The sequence below is a fragment of the Pseudomassariella vexata genome (assembly GCF_002105095.1).
Source record: "Pseudomassariella vexata strain CBS 129021 chromosome Unknown BCR38scaffold_29, whole genome shotgun sequence".
Taxonomy (NCBI): Eukaryota; Fungi; Ascomycota; class Sordariomycetes; order Amphisphaeriales; family Pseudomassariaceae; genus Pseudomassariella; species Pseudomassariella vexata.
Window position 1 is genome coordinate 2894 of NW_024467984.1, and position 25233 is coordinate 28126.

The following is a 25233-nucleotide window of genomic DNA, read 5'->3' on the forward strand; positions in this document are numbered from 1 at the left end:
TCTCTTCTTCAATTTCCTTGACTTTCAAGTTTGTCGCCTATCGGCCTCATGTTTAGCGTGCGCTTGTATGTGTTGCTGCGCAGCCATACGATGGGCAAGTTCGTGCATGGCCCACGCTCTTGCGAGAGTGATGGGAGGAACGCCGCCACCACTTAAAGTAAGTTCCTCATCACCCTGGGAAAGCCTGTGTTGGAGACGAAAGACTAGGGTCCCTTCTAAGCAGCGCCCTCCGTCTTTGGAGCGGTTCCCATCATCCCGTTCATCCCACCAGCGCTGGTGGGTGTCGCGTTCTTCAGGTCACCGGCAGCTGAGCCCGGTCCAGAGTTAGGCCCGCCCATGCTTATCTTCTTCTCTTCTTCACCACTGTCATCATAGTCCTCATCAACGTCCATTTTTCTGGCAGCTCGCTCAGGCTCACTCATCTGTGGGGGAGGAGCAGGGGCGACAGGGGGATGTTCTACTCTGGAACGCTCGTCCTGGGCGTAGTCCTTTGGTGTGAGAACTGGCTGAGGTGGCTCGTGCATGATGCCCGGCATTGGTGAAGGGCCTTGTTGCATTGGAGGTAGGTGATTAGGCATCTGGTGAGCTGGAGGGTGATGCGCAGCTTCAGAAGGATGGTAGTTCTCATTAGCATGACGCTGTTCGTCAACCCGGCGTTGCTCCTCCACACGGCGTTGTTGCTCCTCCAAGCGGCGTTGGTCCTCAAAGCGATGTGCGTCGGGTGAAGCACGACGGTATGCTTCGCCGCCGCGAAGAGGTGTGGACGGGCGTCGATGGCGCATGTCGTCCATCCTGGCGCGATTTTCATCCGATGCGGGCTTCTTGATTGATGGCTCATCCTCCCACTCCCGCAGTCTTTTGGGCCCAACCGAAGGCGGTCGATCATCGGCACGATGCACGGGACCATCAGGACCCATAGGGCCCTTGGATGGCGGTTGGGGAAGACCGTTGTCCATGCTGCTAGGACCAGGTTCGTGGTGCGGAGCATATGGAGGCGGTTGATGTTGAGGATATGCCGACTTAGGCGAGGGCATGCGGTTATCATGCATAGGCGGGCGTGAATCGGAGCGAGGGGAGCCTTGACGGTAGGGCATCAGGTTGTGCGGTGGCGGGGCGCCATTGGGAGGGGGTCCGTTGGTGGGAGGCATGCTGGCGGATGGCGCCGGCGTGTAGTTAGGATTGCTTACTCTAGCAGGCGGGCCTTGTGAAGAAGGGGGCGGTGGTTGAGATTGACCTGGAGGCGGGCCGTAGTGTTGTGGAGGTCCAGGTGAAGGTCCCCGTCTCATCGGCCCAGGACCTTGACGACTTGCATCGCCGCCATAAGGACGCATCTGCTGCTCCTGACGGGGACTTGGTCCTCGTGCCATGGGAGGTGCAGGCCCGCGGAAAGGATCTCGCTGGTCATAGGGGTTAGGCGGCTGCGGTTGGGGAGGGTTGACCTCGGACAACCTATTGCTCCATCCATTGACTCCTCCCGGTCCTGTTGGTCCCGGAGGTCCAAGAGGAGGGCGTCCATTCTGCTGCTGCTGGGGTGCCGCGGATGCTCCGGTCCATTGCGGAGCCGGCGGCCCTTGAGCGCCGTAGGTTTGGGGGTGCACATCAGTGGGCATCGGGGGAGGCCCCTGAGGCATGTTGTTATTGTTCGAGCCATTTTGCCGAAGTAGCGTGAGTCTGGCCTTGATGTGCGGGTTTGCAGGATCCAGCTCGGCAGCTCTCTGATAAGCATCAAGTGCATCGGTGATCTGGTTGTTGCAGGACTCATACTGGGTAGTTGTTAGCTGTATTCATATGCCAATCACGTGAATGGATGTACGCACCAGAGTACCCAAGTCATACCAGACTTCAGAAATGTACGGGTTCAGTCGAATAGCTCTAGAGTAGGCATCCAAGGCGTCGCGGTATTGGTTGATTTGGTAGTAGAGCACGCCAATCGAGCACCAGAATGTAGGGTTTCGTCCATCTCGGTATACCGCTTGCTGGTATGCCTCATATGCCTTGGGGTATTTCTGCTGTGACATGTAGCATCGGCCGAGGAGATACCAGCTCTGCGCATCGCTGTTGTCTGTCAAGTGGGTTAGTGGAATCTCACAGGCACCGAGGAGCGTGGATGCTTCTACTTACCGGCTGCTACGGACTTTTCGAGATATTCAATGGCTCGTTCTTGGGTCGAAAAGCTGCTACTTTGTTGGTGATGAAGCCAGCCGAGCTGCTGCAAGACCTTTGCATGGGCCGGGTCGCGGTCCAAAACACGACTGTATGCGGCTTTGGCACTGTCGTACTGGAATGGCGAGTTAGCCAGGGTCTGGATGCGAAGGCGGCAAAGGCAACTTACGTCTTTCTGTTGTTCATGTACATGACCGATCTGGAACCAGATGTCTTCCTCAGTCAAAGGCGGCGGAGGCGATGTCACAATGTACTTGAAACACTGCGCCGAGTTAGAACAGCCGTTGCACTCAGGCGAGGGGCTTTAGGAATTACTAACCTCCAGACTCTGTCCATACTTGGATTGTTGCTTGTAGATTATGCCCAGACGGAAGTATATTTCGTTGGCCTTTTCGAAATCGGGTTGCATCTGCATGACTTGCGAAAACGCCTCCTCCGCATGCTCCAAGGACCCATAGCGGTCATAGAGAATACCGATGCCATACCACAACTTAGGCTCCTGACCTGTCGTTAGCATGCACGGGGGGGACCTTGTAGTGAATATGTTTTTACTAACTTTGGGATTTGGCAAGTTGACCAATGCATTCTGGTATGCCGCGTACGCTTGCTGTAGGTCGTCCATCATGAGAAAGCAGTGGCCTAAATGAGAAGTGTTAGTTTAAATAAGGCCCCACCAGCTGAAGCAAGGGACAGCATACCGAGGCTACCCCAGACTTCACCATTCCTGTCATCTATTTTGAGAATGGCCTGGAGAAAATCGACCGCCTTGTGGAACTCTTCCCGAGTTCGTAGAATGAGACTGATCGCATTCATCGCCGGGACGGAATTAGGGTTCGCGCGAAGGGCGTGCTCGTAGGCGCTCATAGCCTCTTCGAGATTGCCGAGGAGCTCCGAGAAACTGCCTGTGGACGAGTTGCTTAGATGTGTTCTAGATCACCAGCATCATGGAACGTACGTACCAATTTGCATCCATAGATGTTCGTTGACGGTGAGGATGGCACGCGACGGAGACGCGGCATAGGGAGCAGGGCCTGGGGCCTGGGGCCCTTGCGGACCGTGATGCATCTGCATCGCCATTTGAGGCGATGGGTGGTGGTTGGCCATGATCGCTCTACTTTGCTCTATCTGGCTCGTGGAAAACTGCTGTCCATCGACCTGACCAAGACTGACTGAAGCTGTTTGTAGCGGTGGAGTCCACACGGTGGTGCAGCTGAAAAGTCGACAGGACTGGGCTCGCGGCAAGATATCAACGCGAAACAACTAGTGGAACAATAGCCAGAGGAAAAAAAGGATAGACCGACTCGGCCAGAGGAGGGCGGTTGCAGCGTATTGGGTTGGGTATCTCAAGAAGATGGTGGCAGGTGCAGTCTGTGATAGCCCCAGAAAGCCGCTCCTAACGGTCGCGACCGCAAGATGACGAAGCCGTTTGGTTGGTAAAAGACCCTATCGCCTCACAGCTTAAAATAACCGTGGACGAGTGTCTCAATACCGAGATCGCTAGTCGCTAGTTACGTTCACGATGGTTGAACTAGATGCCCATGTGAGCCAGCCTCGAGGACGGGATGGGGTTCAATGGGCTTGTGGGTGGGTGAGAAAGGCGACGGGAAGGATATGAGTGAATGAGGAAATCGGGAGAGAGGAGCAAGATTCGTTCTCCCCAAAAAGTCCTCAAACAACCCTTACCCACGACTGTAGAAGGACCAGTGCTGGGAAGCGTAATGTCTTCTAGGCGCATGCTCCACAGGACCGACCCCTGAAGAGGAACTTTGGCGGCTGCCCCACGGAAAGTCTCCTGCAGTACCGCTTATGTACTGGAGAGGGTGGACCCTCTAGTAAAGTTTGGAACGCTCAGACCAGATGTATCGCGTATGGGGGCCCAGCCTCACAACCAGGGTCACTCTTCTGCCACCGGTAGCGAGCGGAGGGCGGCGCTATGGAGGCTTAGAGTTGTAGGACGAACGCGACGAGTGATCCTGCCCAACAAGCGTTTTCGGTATTGAGGGAGCAAACATTGGAAAGGCTTTGATTACCCAGATGCCAACAGAAGGGACAAGCAGCACAGAAATCACTCAGTCGCTTGCTGCTCAGACCAGAATCGCCGGAGGAATAGCCGAAGGCGCAGAAGTTGGCAGTCGTCAAATGCAGTACAGATTGTCAGCTGCCAACCTGCCATCTTAAGTGAGCGGTACAGAGCCGGTGAGCCCCATAGTTCCGCCTGAAGGTGGGGTACTCATCAGTAACCTGGCGCTACTTAATGCATCACGCACACGAAGTTCCCGAGACAAGCCAAATTTGGGCTGTCGCCCGTGTGGCCCCCCAGAGCAGCCCAGAGATCGTTTGAAGGGTATCCCGTCATGGATGGCGATGTGGCACTTGATTGCAAGCCACCCATTATGATGACAGAGCCCACTAAAATTGAGGCACGCTTATCGCATCGGAGTATTTATCCTCTTCGAAACTCACTGAAGGCCTTTACTCAACTTGGTTAATGCCATGTCGCATCCCTCCCAATCGCACTGGCAGCCAGGGTAACAATTCCAATGCGGGAACAGCAACAACGTCCTCACCGATGGAAGGTAAGCTTCAGATGAGACGGCTTCAACGTTGTCAGAGAATTACGAAAGAAAGGGTCGCTCAACTCACTGATGAGAGTGGATGACTTTCACAGATGTCAATCGCCGAACCGGATGTTTGATCTGATATTTTCCAACGCGGTGAGAACCGTCCACGTGTGAACACATCCACAATCTCATCCTTCCCATCGTATCAGGTTAGCCGCTATTGCCGGTAATTTTGGGGTCTTGAGGATAAGTCCGTATATCGTCCTGTCGATCTTGCTTTTAAGCGATCAGCACATATATCCAGTCTTTAATGCAAGTTCAATATACCAAACCCGCTGCGACCGATCAGACAGAGAAAGCATCCGCGTCTTTGAGTTTTTAGTTCTTCAGGTCCAACTTCATCAGACAACTGATGCACGTTTATTTCCGAGGTTGTCTGCCAGGGGGTAGGTTCAACGGCTAACCGACTTTGTGCTTATTGTACACAGAGTTCATGCATTCCCACTCCTGCTTGAAACTTAGGGGTTCTAGAAGCTTTTGCTGGTATTGGCCGCTGCTTGCAGATTGCGGGATGACAGCAACAATACTGAGGTATTTCAAGGAATGCGCTCACTTCATGGAACGAGGATGTTCCCCGTTGCTGTAGCCAGAGCAGGTGAGGCGGTCTGCACGGCGAAACTCGATCAAGGGGTCTCAACAGTTGTGATCATGCCCAAGGGACTATCTCGAAAGGGTCTATGTTGACTAGTCTTGTTTTTGACTCTTGCCCACGTGCGTGTTAACCGGCGATGGCGTGGCCATGAGAGATGGGTTGATTGTTAAAGTTGACGGGACCGGAGGAAGGGTTCTCTATTTTAAGCGATTCAAATGGGTATTACTCTGAGAACGGAACGCCAGAACTCTGCAGATGCTTTCAACAATTTACTCAAATTGATTTGCCGTGTGAATGATGAGGCGCCAGCTTGCAGTATATCAATTACCTGTACGAAGCTGCATATGGCATCCCTTGCGCTGTTGCGAGTTTTCCCGCAACCTATCTGCAGCTAGTTATTTAAGTACGTTTGAATCGGGTATGTGATTGCCCGCAGTCCAAGTGCGGGCCGGGATGAGCAAGACGGAAGTGATGCCGTCGCATCACCATGGAACTTTAGAGTGAGTACTGGTTATGCCTGCTGCACGCAGAAATCCAGTTAAACAAGAGGCAAGGAGATGAGCCTTGCCCGAAGTGCGAATATGCAATTTAGTTGACGCAGTAACTTACCTTTAATTAAGGGTGTAAAAAAGTGAGCATGAGGAAGCGTGGGAGCCAGACTTTACCGGTTCCGCGCCCGCATCGGTCGAGCACGATGTGTGGTAATATAGTGCATAAGTGTGGGTAGGAATGGCAGGCTGGCTGTGGGAGCTTACTTACTTTAGCCCACACCTGCATCCTCCTTTAAGACCATCCAGATTGAGTGGCCGAACTGCATCTCTCTGCATCTCACGCATGAGCAGGCGGTTGACGCACAGGGTGGACGTTTGGCGTGTCATTGGCCGTGCCGTCAGAAAACCGGTACGCCTCGAGGTGCCACAAGCACAAAAGCGAGCAAGAGGGACGAGCGTGGTTGAAATGCTCCATTTGCCCAGGGTTCGGCAGCTCCATGAGGGCCCCATATACACGGGCAGCACCAGTCCAGATGAGAGCCTCCATCTGCCTGCCTGCATGCTTTTGGTGTGAGCATACTAGTAGGTAACCGGGGGCCCATTTCCATGCGTCCCTGCAACTGCAACCGCCGCTCGTTTTTTTTTCACAGCGTCTTTTAATGATCCATCATCGCTGCGTGCGGCGCGTGAGCGTGACACAGCCCGAGTTGCCTGCATCGGCTTGACTTGCGGACCAGGAGCAAGCCGTATAAGAGAAAATAAAAAATAAACAACTTTTGACTGCCTCAATCCACCCACTCGATGAGACTTGTTCTGCTAGCCTGTGCGTCAGATGAGCTGGCTGGGTCCTGGGCTTCTGGGCTTCTGGGCTTCTGTGGGCTTTTTCGTCACGAATCAGTTGTTTTGTTGCCGACCAACCCAAAACGACACCCGAACGCTTGCACAATTGAGCTTGTTGTTGACAAGTCACTCGGTACACATTTTATTACATGGGAAATCCTATTTGATCGGCTGATCCCCGCAGTTTGATCCCGTATCTGCTGGGAATGGGAACAACGAACGTGCTTTGGTTCCAATTCCAGGTCACATCCTTGCCTAAGCGGCAAACTCCTTCGGCGTCTGTGTTGGGCGGCACGCACAGCCCCTGGGTCCCGTTGTTCAATATTCCGCGGCCGATGGCCTTTTATTTCCCCAAGCAATGAGGACGAGGTGTTGTGTGACTCGTTGTGGCGAGAGCCTCTTTTCGCTTACGGGCGAGGGATGGAGGAAATGTTGAAACAAGCCCGTTCTTTATTTTTACAGCAACGCATGCAGACTGCAGCCCCATGTCGGGGTGACCCAACAAGAACGGGCGCCGCGACGCACAGGGATACGGTAGATCGGATCGTTTGAAGGGCGCAGAAAGCGTGGGTATCTAAAACATGCCCCAGATATGTCGTCAGGTTCCCGAGATGCTACCCATTGTATGATGATGATGATGATGATAATAATGATGCACATACACAGCAGCACACAGCAGTACACAAGCACTAAAAGCACTGTTGTCACTTGTTGAGAAACCGTGGAAAATGTCGCAGGAACGAAACTAGGTAATGCTGTCCCACGGGGGAGCCAATCTGTGGGCACCGAGGTTACCTCAACGCCGGCAGCGGGGACTTGGTGGGACTGGCTGCAACGGTTGCAAGTCGTCGTCACTCGAAAAGCCGATAACCCTGTAGTGTGTCCTACGTGCTAAGCCGATCCGTTATGATGAGACAAATCTGTCCCTGTTTGAGGTTTCTCAAGAGCCCGTCACACCCGGCTCGTCACAGTTCTCCTGGCACACTTTCGGCAAGCCACAATATCGCTTCATTCTCGGTGTACGCCGTGTAACGACTTCGGAGTCGTCAGCCACTACTCACCTCAGGCATGCTCTCGGTTGTGGCTGGCGCTGTATATTATCAATATCTGAAGTGCAGCTGGCAATAAGCAACCTCGAGAGCAAGTATCCGCTAAGTCCAGGCTTCCTTCTTCTTCTTCTTCTTCTTCTTCTTCTTCTCCTCATAGTTACTTCGGGTTTGATAGTTGTCGGGCTTTCTGTTGTCAAAAAACAGTAGGCATACTTGATATCCTATCCGCAGTTCAGTCTCCGCAGTTCAGTCTCAGACACCTTCGAAAACCGCATCATGTTCACCCTTCGTGAATGAATGCTATACCTGAAGTATGAAGCACATATTCAATGTCCAAATAGTTTCCAAAGCGAAGATAACGACGCGGCAGTTCTCGTCGTAAAGTAAACATGAAAACAATAAGCAATAGACCGCCTCCCTCTGGTTGTGCCCAATGAGCCACATGCTAGTATATAATGTAACATTCCCAAGAGACATCTTGCTCGCATGAACACTTCAAATTGAAAACACTAAGCCAGATCATCTCGTTGGATCTGCCATTTCAAAATCATTTGTAAATCCCCTTAGGCCGAATAAAGACAATACCCCCGTAGTAAGTTCCGTGTCCTCTAAGGCCTGTTCCGTGCTCGCAAATGCTCATGGTATAATACACGAGAGACCACCAAACTCCTACGCCCCTTTCCGTGAGTTAATGTGCTCAAGCTCCGTCCTTCTTGTGGTGGTGGTCGTGGTGATCGTGGTGGTCGTGTTCAGGGACATAGTTCGTCTCGCCTAGCATGCTGGTCGGTTGCGTCGTCATGGCCGTCTGAGTACTCGGCTGTGGCTGCGTCTGTACTGTTGGGCCGCTAGTCTGGCTTGGGGGCTGGGAATGGCTCCGGGGTGCACTCGGTCCTGTCGCAGCATGAAGCCTCTGGTCCAACGCCTTTAGAGCCAGAGCTCTCCTTCTTTCAGCTTCAGCTCTTACGCCACCACCCGATGCGCCTCGCTGTATGTAGTTGCCGCCCTGAGCTGCGGAGAGGTCCGTCTGCGAAAATGGGGTGCAGACTCGCATGGCAACCAATAAGTTGAATATTTGCTCCGAGAAGGCGGCCACGAACGGCTTGACGGGCCCAGGAAAGAACTCAGCGAAAGCGAACGTCTCGCTTGCATCTCCATGCATCGAAGTCGGTTGCGACGAGTCGAGGTCGGGAAATACAGTCTTGTAAAACCGCAGGTACGTCCAGCTCGTGAGCAGCCCAAAAACTGCGAGGAAGAGGGAGGCGGTCGTCAGGAACGGGGTTGGAGTGAGCACCGTCACGAGGCCAATATATATCAAAGGAAACCTTGGCACGCGTAAAGACACTAGGCCGCGGAAGAGGGTGACGGTGTGCGCCGGCACGAGCTGGCTAAAGGCGACCAGAAACGAGATCTGAAGGGGTATTGTGCCATTGATTGTCGTCAGCCTACATGTTGATCACAGCGTTAGTCTTACAGCACCAGGTGCCAGATTTATTGGGGCAGCGCAGTACTCACGTCCATCTCTCATTGCGAGAGAGAGTAAATAGCATGACCATAGATAAGAAGCAGAGCAGGTTGGGTATCAAGGACGACACCAGAAGGAACTTGGCAAATTCCCTCGACGACCAGGCTCTCTCCAGGTAGCGTCCGCCGTGAAACAATGTAAAACCACCAAGCGTAGCCGTAAATACATTGTTCTCGACCAGAGTAGTGGTGACGAAGGTCCACGGGTAAAAGAGTGAGAGTTGTGGGACGAGGGTCAGCCATTCAACGACGATCTCGGACTGGGCTGACCATTGTCGGTATCGCACCGCCGCGCTCAGGGTAGACTGCGCAATCAGCGCAACGAGCAGAATGCGTGTCACTGGCGGTATGTTCAGTCGGGGTGGCATGGCGGATGTTGGGTGTCGTCGTCGTCGACGTCTAGCATCAAGCTTGGTTTTGCTTTCGGAGCACTACTTTGCATTGCTAGACGTAGCCAAATGACACGGTCCCAGCAGAAGCACGGAGATTCCCGTTTCTTGGGGCTGGTGGCCCGAGTGTCTGCTACAACCCTAGAAGCCGCCGTGGGCAAAGTTGATATGAATGCCAAGAGGTAGAAAATATGAGATACCACCAGCATCTGTGACAAGAGACGATAGAATATAATAGCTTTCACGTGGTTCAATCCATCATTTTCAGTAGCTCTGAAGTTCAATAGTTTTAAGGTATGCATTGCTGGCTGGTTAAACTACTCAAATCCCCAGAGTATCGCTGGAACGACCGAAGCACCGGCGGTGCTTATGTCATATTGAGAATAGGGTGACATCTGACAATGAACAGCTCAGCCAGTGCAATTGAGCTAAGAGTACTTCGAGATGACTTGCGGTTTTCTACCGGGAAAGACGAACTCCCTCAAGTTGTTTATGCTGCATGATATTTCACAAGTGGAGGACAGAAAGAATCTTAGTTGATATAACTGGTAAGTTATTCCTGTCTATTATACTGGAATACCGTGGTATCTCATGTTATTCCATCCACCCTTGGTGCGCCGATTGTTCTGTCCTCCGCTTGGTAAATGGTCTTAAGAATGACAGGCCTGCTCAAGGTAGCAGACAGAAGGCGACCCTGTCTAGTTAAATTGTATCCACTTTCAATTGTTCACATTGTGTAAACCTAGAAAACCCCGAAAGAGTCGTGAAATGCCAAACTGGACCCATCTGAAGGCTTTTCGGTCACACACGATGCCGCGGCTGACGAGGCGGGAAGGGGCCACCGTGCATATTTTTCCCCTTCGGAGATCAGTCCGTATTTCAGTCTGAAACTGGGGAGCATGTTCAATGGAGATCGGACAAGTCGGAACACGCGGGTCCAGGCAAATAGAAATTACTATGCTGAGTTTCTCCACGCTGCAGTTAGGTATTGCACACTGGGTCTAACGGACTCGATCATTCACCGCTCTCTTAGCGCCAGGCTCAATAACTGATGAGGCGAGTCTTCCCGAAAGCCTCACGGCATGGATACGTAAACTCAGAATGCTGTGTGTCGCACGAGTCAAACCACCATGTGGCATCTCAAATTGCATCATGCGGAGCGACTCGATAAAAGGGGCCATTCTTCGAACGCTAAGCCATATATGGGAATTAGCCGGACTGACAACGATCAGCTGCGAGTCCTGCCGATCATGAACTGGGAAGCAACCTGGAATGTTTCTCTATTCGAACAAAAAAAAACCAAAAAACTCCCCCTCCCCGGTCCACCCTCCGTGCCTGGATGGCAGGATGGCCTGCATAATGAACTTGATTGAGACCGCAAATAGTACAATTGTTCAAATGTACCTGGGAACAACTGTCACTTCTTCCAACCCCACGAATCCGCTTCTGCTATTATTGGCTCAGCGGCAGCAGGGCGTTTCGATCGAGGCCTTTCTTGATTCTTCAGCCCAACCGGCCACTTGATCCAATCTCTTGCCGAAGTAGCGCGGATAGGTGCCACAAGTTAAAAGAGCCCGAAGACCCCAGACAGCCGGGATGGCCCAGGCTAGCCAATAGCACGCACGATGCCAAGGCTGACAGACCCAAGCTTTCACTTGTTCCAAAAATCGAACGAACCCCAGCGACGCGGCGGCGTCGGCGTCGCCTCCCTCGCCGCTCGAGGATGCGTGCAATGGCGGCAGCGAGCCTGTGACCTGTCCCCAACACTCACCTTGTCGATATGCATCCTATCAACAACCCCGGCGGCAAACCCCATTTATCAACCCTACCACCCAGATGCACGAACGGAGAACGGCACCTGAAGGTCAGAACCGTAATGCTGAAACAAACCAATACCAGACAGACAGACACTTCATAGCATCTCTCGACTCAATGACAACGAGCCTGCCTGCTTGCTCGCCCCAGACCGTACTGCGTAGATGGCACGATTGGCCATCGCCTATTGAAATGCATTGCCCTATGAAATCCACATAATATACCCGTTTCACTGATCTAGTGAGCATTGGAGGCTTTTGAGGCCACTCTTTGTGCGACTTGTAACCCAGATTGGCGATGGGGCCACCTGGGCAGTTTTGACGAGGTAAGGTACTTGGTACATTGTACCCAGTAGCCGTTCGCGAATCCCAAGACCCTGATGTGTCAAGTTGGAGTCGTCTCCAGGTTCATCAATTTCATCGAACGGGCGGGAACCCGCTTGAAGGCACCTCGCGGCCTCGGCCAGTTAGGGATTGTCTCGTCGGAAAGAACGATCGGTCATAAAGAGATGCTGCTGCTGCTTGCAAATGCAAATGCAGGCTCTGCTGTTTTTATTGTTGTTCCATGAGGCCAATTTTCATACCATGGAAGACTGACGATGGCACGGCTTGCGGCGCCGAGGAAGCTTCGCCAGGAAGCGGTGCGCAGAATAAACGGCGCACCGGGTCTCGAACATATGAGGGTATCCCGTCAATTGTGCGTGAATGAAATCGGTATGCTGGCTGGTTTATCTCAGGATGCCTTGTTGTTGGTCATCAAGACTGGTAGAAGCAATTAACTTGTATTGCAACACGGAAGTGCATCAACCATTTTGTACTTCGTACATTGCTCGAGAGCCCCGGTCACGAACCTGTCTTGAAGTGCTGGCAGTTGAGCACACTAGCAGTGGACAGGTACATTTAGACTCGCAGTCGGGATGTATCTTTTTATGGGACTAGACCCGTTTGGTGTGCCTAGCACAGATCCATAGGTTGCTCTCCACGGCCGGTCTTCCAAACTTTCCAGCATCCTTCTTTTTCATCAATCTATCAATTCTCGACGTGCACACGGCAATACACTGGATCTCACGACGCATTTCTCACCATGAAGGAGCCTCTCGACTCCAACCGTGTCAATTTCTTAATCTGGAGGTAGGTCGTCCCACTGTTCCCTCGGGCGGCTCATGGCTCATGACGCCCCAACGCCTGTTGCATCGCCCGATTCCAATATCTTCGCCGCGCACACTCACAGAGAAACATAGCCATTAACTCGCAGTCGCAGGTATCTCATAGAAGGCAGTATGTGTCATGAACTAAATTGGACACTCGTCGCAGCATTATGTGTGCTGGTGACATGCTCTGTGGACTTGGGTGGCTAAACTAACGTGGATTTGCAGACTATCGAGAGACGGCGGTCAAATTCCAAAAGGAGTGGCACATTGAAGAACCGCACCGGCAGCTCGAGTTTGCGCGTCACGTCAAGAGTCACGCACTAGTCAACACATTAAACCGGGGCCTGCTCTACAATGCATTGGAGAGGGAATTCGCCAAGTCGCAGCAGGTAAGTTGACCGTTACCAAAATCCTCCAATCTCGCCGTCCCAAGCGCATTTAGCGAGACATTGAAGATTGCGAATGGAGGCGAGGCGAGGCGGGTTGGTTTTATTCTTTTTGCGTGGATCTAGCCCAGGGGCACTGACAATTTGCGTGCAGGTGCCTCAAAATGCAGCGGCAGTGGCCGAGGGGGTGCAGCTAGGAGTGTTTGGTCCTCTGATGGCAAACGCTGCAGCAGCAACTGCGGCACCTCTGCCTCCAGCCGACGAGGAGCATGATTCGGAGGAGGACGCAGAAGGAGAGCCAGATATCGAAAATCCCCGAAAACGTCCAGTCGACAACAGGCCACAGCAGCCGCAGCTTAATGGATCCCCGGCGGCCAAGCGGCCTCGTCTGAGCAATGGCTATGAAACCCAAAATGGGCCAAATGGGGTGGATGCAGCCACAACACCCATGGAACTTGACGGGCAGAGCCACCACGGCGACAACCACGCCTACCCGTCCCCCCTGGAAGGCGAGCAAGCTCCGACGCCGACGCCTCGGACTGATGGCCCAGAGCAGGGCACGCAGGTCGATAAAGTTGAGGAACTTGCGCCCGAAACCACCTTTATTCCTCTTGGCTCCGACGATGCACAACAAATCTCGTCGCCAATTGGAACGTCGACGTCGAGAATCAACAGTGAGACGGCGCCCGTCCTGCTGCATTGCCAATGGAGTCCCCGAGATCCCACAATCTTGGCGGCTGCTGGCACCGATGCGCTAGCCCGCGTTTGGACTGTCTCGCGTGCAAGCTCAACGACCGCCGACCTGGACCCTGCTCCTGGTCACGTGAACGGCGTCGTCGTCCCACCTTTCCACAGCCTCATTGAGGATGACATAGCGCCCAAGGCGACGGTGACGGCCATGGCCTGGAACTGGGATGGGTCCGCAATCGCCGTAGCCACTGACTCAGAAACGAGGGCTCGCATCAGCCTATGGAGTGCCGACGGCAGTCATCTCCATCACTTTGAAGTTCCAGAGCCGCCCATCATCAAAATACGGTGGAACCCCAACAACGCCGCCATCCTGGCGATAGCGCCCGACAATGGAGGTACACTTGTGACTGTCTACCACGCAACAACGTCGAACTCCATGTCATATTTCCTTCCACGCCATGATATTGAAGCCGATCCCCTGGACGCCGCCTGGATCAGCGAAACTGAATTCTTGTTATGTGGTGGCGAGTTGCTAGTTTCATTGAGCTGTATAGATGGGAACATCATCGAAACCAGGAAATTGGAAACACACGAAGGCGACAGCTTGACGCAAGTTCAATTTGACTGGCGCTCATCAATGGCCGCAACGTGTGGAGAAAAGGGCTACGTCGATGTAAGATCTTCCGACTTTGCGTCCGTACTGTGTTCTAACCTGCATATCCTCAGATCTGGGATGCTTCGGGGAAGCGACGTGAAATCAAGGCGCACGACGATGCTGTCACCGCATTGGCATGGCAGCCGTTACAGTCCGAACCGGCACCCGACGAGCGTCTACTTGCGTCAGGCGGCGAAGACGGGGCAATTTTCATCTGGAATGCCCGATCTTCTGATGGCAAACCTAAATGCTCCATGACTATGGGACCCCCAATTGTGGCCTTGGCGTTCACGCCTGACGGAGCCTTCATCGCTGGTGCGACAAACGAGCGGATTCTCATCTGGAAAGTCGGCGACCACAGCATCCCACGAGCCAGTTGGAGTCGTATGCCTCATCCCGGGTGGCTCAGCCCTCGAATGAATGCCGAGTCGGACGAAGAAGACGAACATTGCCTTTGTTGGGACTCGACAGGGCAGAAACTGGCATACGGTGTAAATAGTCGAGTGAGTTTGTCCGACCCCGTCTGTACCCGCAATATGCTAATCAAATTTGCAGTTGGCTGTTATAAACTTCCGATGACAAGCTCGTGAAACTTTCATTTGTTAGACATAGAATGAGCGAAGGACCTCTCGAGCAACAGATCTCGAAATTGGTTGCGGGATGCCTGAGACGTTTCGGTTCCACTCAGCGTCAACGAAGCGCGGCCACGTCGACTTACGTTGCGTATCAACGAAGGAATCACACTTGGACACACCGACACACCCGTGGCTGAAATTTGGGGGCGCATTCGAAGTATCGGAAGATCTGCTGTCACAAAACTATTATAGATGACGGGTCTGAACATTTCAACAGTACAATTTCCGGTGCTTCGCCACTGATGAACATTACCTTCTCGCCAAAAGGCGACGCCCGGGGCAATGGCGTTATGGGGCGGGCATATCATCGTGAGAACCGGTCATGCTGCGCACGGAGCCGGTCCGGGCAGCGGCTGGTCCGATTCATCTTTCAGCATTGGTTTTGGGTCCGGCAATGAGGAACATGACGAATGATCACAGGTGTCACATTAGGGGAAACTTGGATATCATTCACCGGGAGACGGTCGGGGAATTGTGCAACCAAACAGAGCGGAAAGGGCTATATTGCTATACATAGCAAGTACTCGAACTGTACAAATATCGAATAAACATTATCATGATGAATGGTGGAGGCTGCGTACAGATGGGTCGTGGATGGACTTGGTGAAGAAGGCGAATGGTTATATTTATATGTCGATTACCAGTTACTGTCATCTAGCCAGAGTACACAGCCTTCCACCTCAAAACTGTCAGAGAGTGTTTAGGAAAGGTAAACTTGCCCGTGCCATCCCAGCTCTCCTCTTTCAAGCCGACATTCTCCTTTCCGTCCATATTACCCGAAGTTACGCCCTCGCCAGACACCTTGTATACGGTAACGTTCTTGCCCACGCCCTTCAGCTCAACCTGGAAATCATCGATTTCGTTGGTGTTCACCACAGCCAAGCTCACATAACCTTTATCATCGACAGTCGCGCTTACATCCAACCAAGGGGCGCCTTCGCCCAAGGTGCCCTGCAGCCAGGCCGGCTGGGTCGGTCCATCATACGCACCGCCACTCACATGGCAAGCAATAGTCCACCCCCGCATAAACTGGCTGAATAGCTGCAACGGCCACCAGATCGACTGCTTGATGATGCCGTCCTTGGTGGTCATCAAGGGGCTGATGACGTTGACAGACTGGGCGATGTTGGCCATGCCAATGTACTTGCTCTGCCGGACGAAGACGTTCAGCCACACGGCGACCGCCAATGCATCGGACAGCGTGTACGACTCCTCGGCGCCCTTGTCGCCAGGGGCTCGCTCCGGGTCCCAGACGTTCCATTCGTCGAAGCATATCTTGACCGGCGGCTTCGTCGGCGCGATCTTCTTCTCGATGCGGGCAAGGTCGATGAGCGACGCCGTGATCTCAATAGACCGCTCGGCCGACAGCGGCGCCGTCACGTTCTTCATGTGGTCCTCGCTGGCCGTATAGATGTGGATGCTGTGCATATCGACCCAGCCAATACACTCGTGCAGCACGTAATGGTCCCATGACGACTGCCCGTCCTGTCCGCAGAGAATGAGACACAGCGACGGATCCAACAGCCGCAACGCCTTAGCCCACTGGATGGCCTTCTTGGCGTAGTCCTCCTTCGTCATCTGCAACACCTGCCAATCCCCCCACACCTCATTACCCAGCGCCCAGTATTTGACATTATACGGCTCCGGATGACCATTCTTGCGGCGGAGATTGGCCCAATATGTGTCCCGCATCCCGTTGCAGTACTCGACCCACGCGAGCGCCTCGTCCAACGTCCCAGTGCCAAAGTTAAGGCAGATGTACGGCTCGACGCGCTGCTCTTTGCCCTCGCTCAACACGTCGAGCCATTGCATGAACTCGTCGGTGCCGAATTGGTTCGACTCGACGCCCAGCCAGGCCAGCTCGGGACGCTTGGGGCGGTCTTCCCGTGGCCCGATCCCCTCTTGCCAGTGGTACGTGGCGACGAAGTTGCCGCCTGGATACCGGATCACGGGGATGTCGAGGTCCTTGAGTGCGGAGATGACGTCCTTGCGGAAGCCTTTGGAATCTGAGAGCGGGTTGCCTGGGTCGTAGATGCCGCCGTAGATGCAGCGGCCCATGTGTCTTTTAGTTTGTTAGTTTTGAGAGGGGGTTTGGAACAAGTTGGCTGGGAGGATGGGACTCACTCGGTGAACCCGCCATACGTCATGGGATCTATCTTGGACAGCTTCTTCCTGGCATCCACCTCGATTAGGGGCGTCTCCCCGGCAGCGAGCTTGGTGAAGGTCGTCATGGTTGTTAGCCTACTTGCAAAGTTTACCCCAGATATATGCCCAGTATCGAATTGGGTGAACGATAGAAGAACTTGTGAATGAAAAGAGCACAATCATTTGTTCCTCTTCTGTCCGTCATGAATTCGGGAAAGGTCACGATGCTGGTGGTTGTTCAGTACTAACACCGGTCTATTCTCCAGCCGACTCGGACGCAGCTCACCCGCCTGCGCCCCGGGATTGGCGCGCATAATGGTGGTTCATCTGCAGGAACCCCGTTGTGCCCGCTTTCGGATCTCTCCGGCCAAGCCCGCTATGCTCGGCTCGGCTTCGCTGGTGCAAACAACCTATGTATAGTTGCCGCCGTTTCGAGGTTTATTCAATCGCCCGTGACTTGATAACCCCGGTCTTCGCCACACCAAATGGAATGGTGACCAATTGTGGGGAGGGGCCACACAGTTGAAGTGGGCGCCGAGCGGGATACAATAGAGAACAGATGCGAGATGGCGCTTATAAAGTTAGTGAACATGTGTGATCCACTCCTCGTCCCATTCGTGGGGTTGTCAATCGTACGTGTATATGCTGGTAACCATGACTTCGCTTCACAACAGGACTGGCAGGCGGACAATATAGATCGCATGATTAGACACGTACCGAGTAGTCCTGACAGTTCTCTTTCTCAGTAGCTGCCTATGCAGATTAAAAGATGGTAATAAACTTTGCCTTAGTTTCGATATTGGGACTGACATTCATCGTCTGTTATTGCTTCCCCGCTCATAGCCCCGCTACTCTTTATCATCTTCGCTCGGTTTTGGGTTGGAATAACTAGTTTGTACCGGGTCTTATAACCTTAAATACAGAGCTATGCTATATCTTAATCCACGCTATTCTACCCTGTTGCGTAGTTTATTTTGTCACCTGTTTGGCGGCTCGGGCGGCTCTGGCGGCTCTATCGATTCTAAGGGGGATCCACATGGTGCATTTCAGCACCTATTCCCACTCGATCCACAGCTGGTAGGTAATGTGATAACTCGATTATTTGATTTTGAGACAGCATTGTTGAGAAGCAGGCAGTAGCTTTTAAATCTATTGGGGGTGTTTTAATTTGGATATACAACAACGCGTGCGATCCTCTTCTCGAAGACTGGATGTGTGGACAGCCTCGTAAGCCCCCGCGAACAGATACCCTCCACCTGGTCTGGGAACCCAAGAGAGCAACCTATGCCCAAATATCCCGGTTGATTTGTCGGGTTTCTCACTATCAGGTGTCAATACTTGATAGTAGCTCGGTTATCGGTCCCCGTCTAGTAAGCAGCCACGAGGGTTGAGAGACGAGACCTAATATTGAGCTGCCAGATAAGCCGAGACTATAGTGCCTACCAAATGGAACTATTCAGGCGCGCATATTTAGCGAGCTAAATGCGGACCTGCTGCAAATCATGACGAGCTGCCTGCATTGGACTGCGCTCTGGAACTACTCAGTAGTAGACCTGGACGGCCCAGCCAGATGGTTCCGACCTTGGATCTGCAGGTGTTGCGGTGAGATTTCCAAGACTGTCACGATATGCCTTGACGCTACCTTGCAAGGGCGCTGTGGAGTCAGCGAGACTCTAGACCCGTACCCTGCTTAGATACGAATCCATGATCATTCCCAATGGAATGGGCGATGCGGGATATCGTAGCACACGCCAGTTTGGACCCCGGCAATAAGTCGTAACATATAGCAAGCTAGAACACATGTTGGTAAAATCACTAAGGGGGCTGCATACTGCACATAGTTACCAATGAGGCCAGTGTTGTACTTGTAATGTGGCAGAGAAATACTTTGTGGTGATTGGTTAATAAAAACCACTGCGAAGTACAGGATAGGTTGAGAAATGACGCTTCCTAGTTCAAGTCAGAGCGTCGGGGTATCAATACCCGAGTCCGCCGGGCCTTGAGATAAATTGACACAGTAGACATGGTTACCTTTTGGTTAGGTAATGCGAGTTCCGTGGTGAGCAAAGGAGCAGCCACGAAGTCGAGGGCGATTCCGAAGCCGATGAGCCCTCGAGTGAGTGTGAACATGGCAGCTGGGTCCTGTCAGATACCCGGGTTCGCATGGACGAAGAGCCTGTGTAAGTATATTAGTACCGCTTTGAGCTGCCGCTTGAAGTGCAACTCTCATATCCTGCCGACGCCACGAGGGTGTTTCCTCGACCGAACCGATGGGATACAGTGGGAACAAAAGGCAGAGCGATCAGCTGCCCAGCATGTTGGACGGTGTTCAGTCGTGAGATTGTGTGAATACGACACAGTAGATAGCCTTGCTAACTGATGATTTGCACTGACAAAGCCAATGTGCTCAGTCTGGCATGCTCAAAGTAAGCCTTCCACTCGTCCAGGCCCTGAAGGCCATTCATCATCATACCATCGTACCCATTGGTATACGAGGATACGAGGTGGCATTTGAATAGCATTGAGCTTTACGATGCTTTTGCTGGCGAACCAGCCCGTCTTTCGTCCTTTGAGGGCATCTTCTACCGTCAAAGGCATAGACATGGCGATAGTATAGGTTCCAGACCCGGGTACGCGACATAAGACTGACTATTCCAATAGAAATGAACAGGAACCAAGCTACTTATTTACAAACATCGGGCACGGTACCCCATCATATACTCCATGAACCACGAACCTGAACCCTAACGTAACCCCTGCAATGTGGAGATAGACGAATAGTCCAGCTATTGTTACTTTGGGAGCTGTGGAGCCAAGAAGGCATCTAGTCTCTACATAAACGGGCTGTGGCCAGACTAGAGTAGACCACAAAACCCCTCTACAGTCGGTGGTTGTCAGCTTCTTCAAAGTCCCGTGGAATTTGGGCGCTATCGTAGCCGCCTGGACTTACATCGGTGAGTGAACGAGTGTCTGATGTAACATGGGCTTGAAATCCGAGCTGACTTGAGTTTGTAGTCCTACTTGACCCTCATCATGGACTCTATCGGGTACACCTCACAGGGAACACAGGTGTGTATCAACGCCGTGCTTGCCTTGTCTTTGATTTCTACAGGTTTTGCGGCATTCTTCGTGGTAGACTGGTTTGGCAGACGAACTCTATTCCTGGCATCTATTACTGGGATGTTCATTTCCTAGTTGGTGAATATCCATGTTAGCAGTCAGTGTTATACTTGATCCGGCTGACACTCGTGCGTAGCTTGGAGTGCACTCCAGGCAACCTATGAAAGGCAGATGGAAGGGGGTGGCACTGTCAATTCAGATATTGTCAAGGGGGTACTCACCATGATTGTGCTGTACAACACTTCCTTCAATGTTGGCAGGACGCCATCTCGGAGGGTCTATGTCGTTGTTTCTTCCCGGTAAGAACCTACCATTAACAGATAGATGCAAGAGCCTCGTCCTGTATATTTTCGCCGTGACCATCGCTCTGATCTTCAATCAATACGTCAAACCCATTGCACTTACCGCAATCACAGAGAAGTGTAAGTACCAGACACCACCAAAACCCGAATGAAAGAGCACCTTAGGATACTCACTGAACGTTCGGAAAAGACTACATTGTATACGGTATGTGGCTGGTTTGGTTTTTTTTATTTGTTTATTTTTTTTAGCTGATTGTCGTATGCTTCCTATTCATCGAGACGCGTGGATCGGTACTTGAGAAGATTTCTCTTAGGTTTAATGGGCTGCAGCTCAAGGCGGAGCTAATCGAGCATGTAGCAGAGGCCAGTTCAACGGCACTGGATGAGAAGCACGGCATGGCGGCAGCTACTAGATTTGAGATGTCTGAGTCGGCGCGAAGACTGTATGCATGAGTTGAAACGTGGCTAGCTGTACGCCCCCTATATCTCCACTGGATTGCTCAGGGCAGGTATTGCCGGCGACCGTGCTTGGTTTGAGGAGTAGCTTTCAGAGGCAAGCTAATTTAAATTAGGAAATGATCCTGTGATGATTAAATATCAGTACTAAAGCCTGATAGCCTGGGAAGTAAAAGACGAAACAAACGGTGCACTACAGATGGAATAGGCCGATATCCTGGTGTAGTAAAAAGGCGTAACTTGGTTATTCCACCTGAGTGCGCAGTTTGTGTTGTCCGCTACTTGCTGAGCTTCGGCACGCGCCGACTGAAGAATGGGAAGGCATGACCCGCTGTAGTGAAACGGGGTCAGGGGTACCCTGCCACTTGTTTCACGAGCTGAGAAGTTGCGGCCTCGTTGCTACAGCCCCGACGGGCAACTCGAGATTCTGTTAAGACGACTTTCGAATGATCAACTTCTTGTCATCCCATCTTTTCCGACCTCGCTCAAAGCTTTTCTTTTCCTCAATCCAGCTCTGCCGGGTGCTAATTGACTTTTTTCCATTCTTCTAATATCTACCTGCTGGGCAGCCATTGACGACTACAAACGCTCTACAACGGATAGTAGTAATACTAGTAATTCACGCCCGCCATGAATCACCCAACACCCCCGATGCGCGACTCGTGGTTTGCGCCGCTGTCGATCGACCTTCTCCTCAAAGTCCTCAATGTCACCATCTTCCACCCTTTCATCGCATGGCTGATCCCATTATGCTTCCGCGCCGAGCACATGGCCTACACGGCCAAGCCCATGATGGCCACCAGCGCCTGGGCCGTCGCAGTCACGCTCGTCTGGATGGGCAACATGATGAGCCACAAGATCGCATACGGCATGCACCGCGAGGTGGACCTAAGCGAGGAGGTCATTGTCGTGACGGGCGGCGCCAGCGGGCTGGGGCTGCTGGTCGCCGAGGTCTACGGCATGCGCGGAGCCACGGTTGCTGTGCTGGACAAGGCCGAGCTGGAGAGCAACGATGCGAGAGGAATAACCTACTACAAGTGCGACATCACGGACAAAGCACAAATTGCGCGGGTGGCAGGCGAAATAGAAAAGGATCTTGGAGCCGTTACTGTTTTGATCAACAACGCTGCTGAGGTTGTGGGCAAGAAATTGCTTGATATGGACATCGAGGACGTCGAGCGCAGTCTATCAACGAACCTCCTGAGCCACTTCTACACCATCAAGCAATTCCTCCCGGGCATGCTACGCAACGAGACCGGCGGCACCATTGTCACTGTTTCCAGCGTCATCGGCCAGCTCGGCGCCGCGCAACTTAGCGATTACGCAGCGGCAAAGGCTGGCGTCACGGCTTTGCACAAATCACTACAGGCCGAGCTAAAGGCGTTCCCCGAAATCAAGACCATTCTTGTTACCCCTGGCCAACTCAGTACGCCGCTCTTCTACGGAGTTCAGTCGCCAAGCTCCTTCTTTGCCCCCGTGGTTGAGCCCGTAGATGTAGCCAAGGAGATTATGGCCGCTATCGACATGGGGTTGAGCGACCACATTGCGATGCCACTGTATGCACGATGGATCGACTGGTATAACGTATTGCCTGTCGGCATCCAAGGGATAGCACGAAAGCTGTCCGGCGTTGACAAGGGCATGCAGGGCTTTATTGGGCGGAAGGGCAGTGAGTTGAGCGAAAAGAACGGGACTTTAATATGATACGGATTTTCAGGGTAAACCAGGACCAAAGACTCATCCAGAGCAAACTGCATCGCAAAGATCGTGGCGCGGGCTGCTGCGCGCTTGTTTGGAGCAGCTTGGAGGATCCAACATCTTCAAGTATCTAGACTGTTAGAGCCGGATGACCATGAGCGAGGTTGATCATTTACTGGACAGTTGTATGCAAGATTACTCTATTTCCCCCAACCATGCCAACACGTGCCGGTCTTCTTTCTGGTTCGGCGCTCGGATTGGTGGATGAAAACCGTACCTACTTAAGTAGATTCATACTCGCTCGGCGAACTTCCTTGATATAGCAGCTAGGGACAGAAGACGTTGGCACGAGCGACCTACATTGCCTAGAAACATGGTGACGATCAGATTTCGAACATTGCACCCGCTCCCCAAGAGTGGAAACTCGAACAGATTTGATAGATATCCCGTCTGTGATCAAATAAGTATCGAAGGCTACCCGAGGCAGAGTGACGTAATCTGAGCTTTTGGGTCCTTCCTCAACGGGACGGTACACACAATAAAACAGTAGCAACTATGCACAATCATTGCTCGATGGTATCTTCCGGCCCGTGATAATGCACAGCATTTGCGTAAGCCGCCCACCCTCCCCCCGGAGGCCGATGTGACCCTGGTAACGTAGGCTTGCAGGTGGCCGCGGCACTATAGTAGGAGACGACACCAAATTCGTGCTCACCCATGCGGGAATCCCAGCTTGATTGCTGAAGAGTCCGAGACCGAGTTGAGATTCGAAATTCAAGAGCCGAGACAACGCAGCATTGTAATGTCTAAAAATGGAAGTGAGAGGCTATGCTAGAAGACAAATAGTAGATAAAGTTGAAAGCCGACGTAAGTTTCATCAGTGATCGGCTTCTGTGTCGACCGTTTTGAGGCTCATTGTGACTCATGCAGATTTGGATACGACGACATGCAAATTTGGAATTTGTCGAGCTGGTCATTTGCGAATCATAGATGGTTCCCAAGCGGAGCATCGCGTTTTTGGAGATGTAAATCAGTGAGGCAGGATGCGTGGACAGTTAGCGATTTGGATTACGGATTGGCGTAGCCGATGGATGGTTGTCAGTAGTGTTTGAGGGGTGCTCTGCTACCGATGAAACCGACTCACGGGTCGAATTTGCAAAAGCAGACCTGGCAGTGGTTAGCTAAGATAGGGGGGTTACGTTATTCATACGGAAGCAGTATATGACGGACAATGGACTGATATCAACCATACCACGATTACATGGTAGTAAGTGGAACACGATCTAAATGATCCAGATGGGATACGTTGCGACTTGCTATCCAACCCCTGAAGCCATATGCATAAGATAGCTAGCGAGCAAGAGTGGATCCTGGCAGGGAGTGCATCTTGAGAGCTCGTTGTCTTGAGGGAACATGCCAACCGATTTGGCATGGAAGTAGATCATGCAATTTCCATTTGCAGTTTTGTGCATAATCTCGGCTTATGATACGGCGATCTGATGGAGACTCATGAGTTGCGGTTTTCAAAATTGATTGATACCACGCCGTGCAACGTTCTTCAGCCTGTCCTCGACGCACCTTGAGACCGTTTAAAGACTTTTCCAGGCGTACTAGCTTAACGCGGTACAGAATGTGCTACCGAAACTGAGAAATCACCCAGTGGTCGGCTCTTCATCCAATCCAGCTTGACGAAAGCTGCCAGACTGAACAAGCAGCAGAAGAGATGAAAATAATAGGGATGCTTGTGCCAATTATGTACGTGGCCCCAAAGTAAACAGTGTTGAAATCCCCAGTTTGTCTCACACTGGTGTCGTCCTGCGTGAGCAGCAAGTGTTGCAACCGCGTTGCAACCGTACTGATCCCTGAAGTGTGCATAGTTGACCTTCAGATACTACTTATGACATAAGCGCTTCTCAGCCCTAGGATGCCCCCCACCCGATGATCAGATCCATAATTGTTGCAGTTGACGCCGAATGGAAGGCTCGGAAGCGTGATCGACTGCTAATATGCTCAAGTCGTAGTAAGATTTGGAAGTAATTTTTGTTATCAGAGCGCTTGTCTATTGCTTTTCGGTGTCAAGTCGAAGGCGAACTATAGGTTCCGAGGTTAGACTTTCGGCTGCTGCCGGCCGCAGTCCCCCAGCATTGTGCCTGACACATCAACACCTCTCGGGACTGCGATAAAAGCCTCCCGCTTTTTCCGTCCACATCCAGCAATTGCCGAGTCTTCATCGTAAGTTAGCACACAACTTTCGTCACACTAGAGTCAGATGCAAGGTGGGACTCCATTGCGATCTTTCTAAGGGCGGGCCGATCTCATTTGAGCCAATTCGGCACCATCGTCTCACGCCGAGAGGCATTTCCTATTCGTGATGGGTTTGCAGTCTGCAGTGGATACTGGCCATATCATAGTACGTCGGGGAGAAACGGGGGAACAAGGTGCACTTCCATCTGGTTCCAGTACACCGGTCCTGAACAACCTTCGACGATAACAGCATAACGGAGTCGTTTTGGGG

The 25233-nt window shown here is 52.3% G+C and overlaps 6 protein-coding genes across 6 annotated transcripts; 3 read left to right on the forward strand and 3 right to left on the reverse strand.

The window, feature by feature from the left end:
* Nucleotides 1-215: 215 nt before the first annotated feature.
* BCR38DRAFT_491221 (uncharacterized protein) lies at nucleotides 216-3267 on the reverse strand (the record flags this gene model as incomplete). The annotated part of the gene is made up of 8 exons (XM_040864632.1): nucleotides 216-1763; nucleotides 1818-2062; nucleotides 2122-2278; nucleotides 2333-2425; nucleotides 2483-2662; nucleotides 2720-2802; nucleotides 2862-3065; nucleotides 3123-3267. 8 exons carry the CDS (start codon nucleotides 3265-3267, stop codon nucleotides 216-218), a joined length of 2655 nt encoding a protein of 884 aa, XP_040709436.1.
* A 5186-nt stretch (nucleotides 3268-8453) lies between these two features.
* BCR38DRAFT_357314 (eukaryotic integral membrane protein-domain-containing protein) lies at nucleotides 8454-9645 on the reverse strand (the record flags this gene model as incomplete). Its single annotated transcript, XM_040857096.1, has 2 exons — nucleotides 8454-9198; nucleotides 9269-9645. 2 exons carry the CDS (start codon nucleotides 9643-9645, stop codon nucleotides 8454-8456), a joined length of 1122 nt encoding a protein of 373 aa, XP_040709437.1.
* A 2919-nt stretch (nucleotides 9646-12564) lies between these two features.
* BCR38DRAFT_491223 (WD domain-containing protein) lies at nucleotides 12565-14941 on the forward strand (the record flags this gene model as incomplete). Its single annotated transcript, XM_040864633.1, has 6 exons — nucleotides 12565-12611; nucleotides 12742-12758; nucleotides 12857-13020; nucleotides 13172-14380; nucleotides 14434-14865; nucleotides 14918-14941. The coding sequence occupies 6 exons, from the start codon at nucleotides 12565-12567 to the stop codon at nucleotides 14939-14941; spliced, it is 1893 nt and encodes a 630-aa protein (XP_040709438.1).
* A 710-nt stretch (nucleotides 14942-15651) lies between these two features.
* BCR38DRAFT_357253 (Arabinosidase C) lies at nucleotides 15652-17228 on the reverse strand (the record flags this gene model as incomplete). The annotated part of the gene is made up of 2 exons (XM_040857088.1): nucleotides 15652-17059; nucleotides 17122-17228. The coding sequence occupies 2 exons, from the start codon at nucleotides 17226-17228 to the stop codon at nucleotides 15652-15654; spliced, it is 1515 nt and encodes a 504-aa protein (XP_040709439.1).
* Nucleotides 17229-20394: 3166 nt separating this feature from the next.
* Nucleotides 20395-20807, forward strand: BCR38DRAFT_317410 (uncharacterized protein; the record flags this gene model as incomplete). Its single annotated transcript, XM_040854726.1, is given in 3 exon segments — nucleotides 20395-20550; nucleotides 20567-20684; nucleotides 20755-20807. Coding segments are annotated over 3 exon segments (327 nt in total), but the record flags the coding sequence as incomplete, so codon positions are not given.
* A 597-nt stretch (nucleotides 20808-21404) lies between these two features.
* Nucleotides 21405-23168, forward strand: BCR38DRAFT_452751 (short-chain dehydrogenase). Its single transcript, XM_040861545.1, has one exon. The coding sequence runs from the start codon at nucleotides 21651-21653 to the stop codon at nucleotides 22722-22724; it is 1074 nt and encodes a 357-aa protein (XP_040709441.1). The 5' UTR covers nucleotides 21405-21650; the 3' UTR covers nucleotides 22725-23168.
* The last annotated feature ends 2065 nt before the right edge of the window (nucleotides 23169-25233 follow it).

What these genes read in the sequence shown, in the direction of transcription:
- BCR38DRAFT_452751 (XM_040861545.1), top strand. Translation starts at nt 21,651, where the DNA reads ATGAATCACCCAACACCCCCGATGCGCGACTCGTGGTTTGCGCCGCTG.